The 5,222-nt window shown below is 32.0% G+C and overlaps 1 protein-coding gene across 1 annotated transcript; it reads left to right on the top strand.

Moving 5' to 3' along the window:
• The first annotated feature begins 97 nt into the window (after positions 1–97).
• On the top strand, positions 98–3,307 carry MONOS_10043 (putative Rho guanine nucleotide exchange factor 7). The gene is made up of 3 exons (XM_067862453.1): positions 98–356; positions 401–901; positions 1,024–3,307. The coding sequence occupies exons 1-3, from the start codon at positions 113–115 to the stop codon at positions 2,598–2,600; spliced, it is 2,322 nt and encodes a 773-aa protein (XP_067736193.1). The 5' UTR covers positions 98–112; the 3' UTR covers positions 2,601–3,307.
• The last annotated feature ends 1,915 nt before the right edge of the window (positions 3,308–5,222 follow it).

Below are 5,222 nucleotides of genomic sequence, written 5' to 3'. Positions count from 1 at the left end.
TATGGTTCAATAAAATATTTTCAATTAAGAAGTGAATAAAAATCACTTTTTTTCAGGTAATGATAAATTTTGAAAAAGTCAAGTTTGTGTTGCATAATTTTTTTTTATTTTCATGGAATTAAATGATGAAATTGTTTATCGCGCATTGTACAAATTTGAGGCGCGCTTTGCAGATGAGCTTTCGTTTTCTCCGGGAGCAGTTATCACAGAAATTCAACGTCATGAAAGTGGGATGTGGAAAGGAAGATATAATGGAAAAGTTGGATTATTTCCTTATAACTATGTTGCAGAAATGGATTCAACTGAAAAACCAGTAAATTCAAGTCCACATGTGCCACCTCAGCAAAAACTGGAACGTATGATTGAGTTTTTTCTGTTTTATAACTTGTTTCTTTGAAAGAATGGTTGGATATTGCATTAAATCAGAGAAGTGAAGAGCAATTATTTCTTTTATTGGCTCTTTGGGAATATGTCAATCAACTAACCCCTGAGAATTTTCGCAATGAAATAACAGAGGATTTCATGACACTTTTCTCGCGTTTATTTCAGCAAGTTCAGCTTTCGACAAAAAGCACTTTTGTAATGTTTCGAATCCTTCAAACTCTTGCAGATAAAGCATGTTTATTTAACGATGACTTGTCATTCAGGTTTCGGAGAATTGGAAGCTACCTTCGCTCTTTTGTTTTGCAAAATCGAGAGAGAGTAAGAAATGGATATGAGATTACGCTTGAAGGAGCTTACACATATTTTAAGTGTTTCCCAGGCGCTATTGAGCATCGCCAAGTGGAAGAAAATACTTTTGTGGCAATTCACAAAATATTGAGTCAAAAAGCGGAATCATCAGAATGGGAACAATTGGTCAAAAAATGCTTTTTCATTCTATCGAAGTCTTATAAATGGTGTTTGCATTATAATTTTTATTATGCTTTCATGGTCACTTGCAAATTGCTTAACAATTTTCAACAATTTCTACAAATTTTTTTTTATCGCTTTTGTTTCGAATATGTTTATTTTATCTTTTAGGCGAAGTGGCTTATCATCTCTCTGAAGAAGGGATAATTACGAAGATTACACCTTTGTCAATGACATTTCTTGCATCTTTCATGTCTTCATTGCTTTCACAACCATCAGTGCAGAACTTTTCTTCGACAACGATTTTTTATGCTTTGAAGGCTTTTGATATTGCTTGTGCACGGAGCATCATTATTCGTGAATACTCATTGAAGGATGTGTTGTTTGGGGTGAAGAAGAAAGTGCTTCCTTTTGTTCTTCTTTGCAAATTGTTAAATAAGGTTTTTATTCAACTCAGAAAAGAAATAGACCCAGTTGAAAGTGATTCGCAACTCTGTAAAGAGGGAAATGTCGAGAAGAAGATTGAAAAAAATAGAAAACTGGATTTTAAACAGTCAAGCGACCAGTTTGTTCCCAGCAATGACATTCCCTTTGCAACAGTTGCGACAAAGCAACAGTTCAATCAAGTCAAAGCACTTATTCATAACCAGGGAATGAAACCGCAAGCATTTAAAAATCATCGCGATACAAAAGAAGAGGAAGAAGAGGGCGAAGATGATTGTGATGAAAATGGAATTAAAGATGATGAAATGGAGGAGGAAAAAGAAGACAATATGATTGATGTTAAAAAAACGATTGAGAAGCAATTTCATGAGACCCTTCCTTCTTTAACACACAACTGTACTTGCCTGTGCCCGCCTCTTCCTTCTGTTTCTGCAACAGTACAAAAGATAGAAAAAGGGGAAGAGATGAACGATAGAATTCTCTGCTGGGAGCACATGTCTGAGCTGATTTGCAATCTCACTCAGCATCTGAATCCATATTTCAGCATTTTCGTTTTGACTTATCAATCGCAGATAGAAGACTCCAAAGCAGCAAATGATTCGACCGGTTCATCATCCTTATTAGCACCGTCTTCGCCAAGTGAAAATGATTGTCTGTCTTCTGTTGAATCCCCTCTTCCTTCGCTTTTGTCTCTTGTGCTTTATTTTCTAAGACAGGACGCAGTGACGAAGCAAGATGTGTCATTGGCATCGCGAACAAATGCTATGAGCACACTGAATCTTCTGACAACAATTGAAACAGGCAGAAATGTTAATTGTTTTGTCGCTGGAGGTGGCTTTCGTGAATTGTTGCTGTATCTGAATTCAACAAATGAAAGTTGCACATCAATCAAATCAGAAGCAATGTGGATATTACAAAATATAATCAGCAAGATAAAAGCTCGAATGGATAATTATCTTAATTTCCAAAAAAAGAATTATATTTTCAATGTTGAAGAGGAATTCGATAATTTGGAAGTTTATTATGATGGATTGACTGAAGATTTAGGATATGATATTATCAAAGTTAACCATGAAATATTATCATTGGTGCCTGAACTTAAAAACGAACAAAGAATTAGGGAAGAAGCGAAAAAGAAAAACATACCAACTGCTTTTGTTGTACAAAAAGAGATGAGTGAAAATTGTGAAGAAATTGGATTCCAAGATTATTTGCTTTCAATGGTTTATTATCCTCTTTCATTTGAAAATGAAGCTGTCGATGTTAAAAATGTGATAGAGTTTTTTAGAATTACAACACTTTAATTGTCTGTATTTTATTGTCTTTTTCATTAATGTATTGATAACTTTTTTGGAGTTACGGATGTTACAATAATTGGTTAAAGTGGAATCAATCGACACCTATTTTGATCACGCCCATTATATTTAAATTTATGTTATTTCTTTTCTTAAACAAGCTCTGAATTTAAGATTTTTTAGTGTTGTATGACTAGTTGTTTTCGCGTTTTATTTGCTAGGGTTAAGAAAAGGTAAAAAAGTTAGGGTTTTCCTAGAAAATCCAATTTTTTTGTAAATTAATGATAAGAAAGAAGATGATTTAAAATATTTGATTACAGTTATTTTTCTAAAAAAATTAGAATATATTAAGTATTTATCATTTAATATGTTGGAAAAATGATTATATTTGTCAATTTTATGGTGTCGGTTGAGTCCACTCTTACCCAATAATTTTATAATGAGTGTTTAATTCGAGTATTGTTTGATATATTTTTAATTTTTTTTTTTTTTGGTTTTTTGGTTTTTTGGTTTTTTGGTTTTTTGGTTTTTTGATGGGAGTGGGTGTATGTGAAAGGAGGAGGGGGGGGGTGTCATACACCGTGCTTAAAAACGATTTTTGCTTCGATTATCATGTATTATTTTTGTCATTTTTCTTTATTCATTATGAAATATTATTTTTTAACGATAAAAAAGTTACCTAAAAAAGATTTCACAAGAAAAAACAATAGCAAAAATGCTTTGATAAAAATAAATGCATATATAAATTTTGTAAAAAGAAAACGCTAACAGTTAATACAACAAAAAATTATTGTTTGAAAATCTTTTATCTTCCCTAATTGGATAAATCTAAATTAAAGTTATTGAACGAACTGGTCTCTCTGGATACATTGATCCATGTTCATTAACATAAATGTGCTCCCAATATATTTCAACTTTATCTCCAACAGCCAAACTTTTTATTATCTGTAGAATATCTTCATCCTGCCGATCAACAGTTGCATTAGGATTGATATCAATCATAAAATTCTCTTGCTTTTCATCTCCATAATGTCCTTTCTTCTCATATGCAAGGTAATTTAGTATCTTAAATTTTGCAACATTTTTTGCATGCCCGCATCTATCGGGGCACAATGAAGTTCTAAAATGACATGGTATGTGTTCAATTCCTTCATAAATTGCTTCCGCTTTGTGAATTGATAGTACATCGTAAGTTTTTCCAAATACACTAAAAGCAAAGCACAACAAAAAAAGATTCATGTTTTAAATTTATTTTAATGGGAATATTGAGTAAATTCTACATTCATTAACTACAGTTTACGAATATAATTGGATTATGCAACAGCTTGAACATAGACAAGAAATTTTGAAATTTTGATTTTTTCATTACAGTTATTATCATAAAACTTTGTTTCTGAAAAAAGATTACTCAAATGAAAAAAATGGGCGAATGGGAACAAAACGTACTGTTAAAAAAAAAAAAGAAAGAAAGAAAGAAAGAAAAAGGATAAAATAATATTTCAAGATAATATTTGTCCGAATGAATACAAATTAATATATTAAGAAAAAACATTCTTTTTCGATTTGAAATAAAAGTGATGAATAATAATCTTTTTATCACAATTATCTTTGATTAGACCCAAAAAATATTATCTCTCATTCTTTCTAATTAGGATTTAGAAAGACAATTGGCACAAATGCCTTGATAACGAGTGAAGGAATAAGGGTACGATACAGGAGTTTTCAAAACTCCTTCAAACATATTTATTGGTTATTAATATGATAACAAATCATCATTTTTCATGTCAATAATCATCGGAAATCCATAATTACAATTTTCAAATATTTTTCGAAAAAGGTCAATAACAAGTTGTTATGGGTTGTGATCAAAATAGATATAATGAAATGGCAATGCCGGATCTTCAGATAATTAAGCCTCATCAGCTGGATATTGTTTTCATAGACGAAGACGGACCGTGGAGATGGATTTTTGAAAAAATTTTGAAAAAGAAAACAAAAATTTGTGTTAGATGCAGAAGAAAAATGATTGTATTTGAAGGAGAAAAGTTTAACAGATATTGGAACTGTTCAAAATGCAAGAGAAATAAATCTGTTTATGATGAAACAGTTTTTTCAAAAAATAAATAAGGATTGGGGAAAGTTTTTGGAATTATTTTGCTGTATTAATAAGATGCAAATATCAAGTTCATTTCAAAAAGGCTGGGAGTGGATTGGAAAACTGTTGGATATTGGTGCTGCATCGTCAGAGTTTCCTTCATGGAAATTTGGTATTCCCATCAAAACGCAATTGTTACAGAAGAGAAACTGGTTAAAAGTGACGAGAGTGTGTGGAGGAGAAGAAAATTTAACAGAGGAAGAAGAAATGAACAAATTTGGATATATGGTGGGGTTGAGAGGTTGGAGGGAGGTGGAGCTGGCCCTCATTTTGTGAAAGTTGTGCCTAACAGAAAGAGTGAAACCATTCTTCCCATCATTTTGGAAACAATTCGAAGTGGCACTACAATTATGAGCGACGAGTGGAAAACATACTCCACTTTGGATCAATTCGATTACACTCATAAAACTGTTTGCCATAATCGAAAATTTGTTGATCCTGTTTTGCACACATGCACTAACACTTTCGAGGGCTTG

This window comes from Monocercomonoides exilis (assembly GCF_001643675.1).
Source record: "Monocercomonoides exilis strain PA203 chromosome Unknown scaffold1-2713096, whole genome shotgun sequence".
In the NCBI taxonomy this organism is placed as follows: domain Eukaryota; phylum Preaxostyla; order Oxymonadida; family Polymastigidae; genus Monocercomonoides; species Monocercomonoides exilis.
This window is presented reverse-complemented; position numbering and strand designations above follow the sequence as displayed.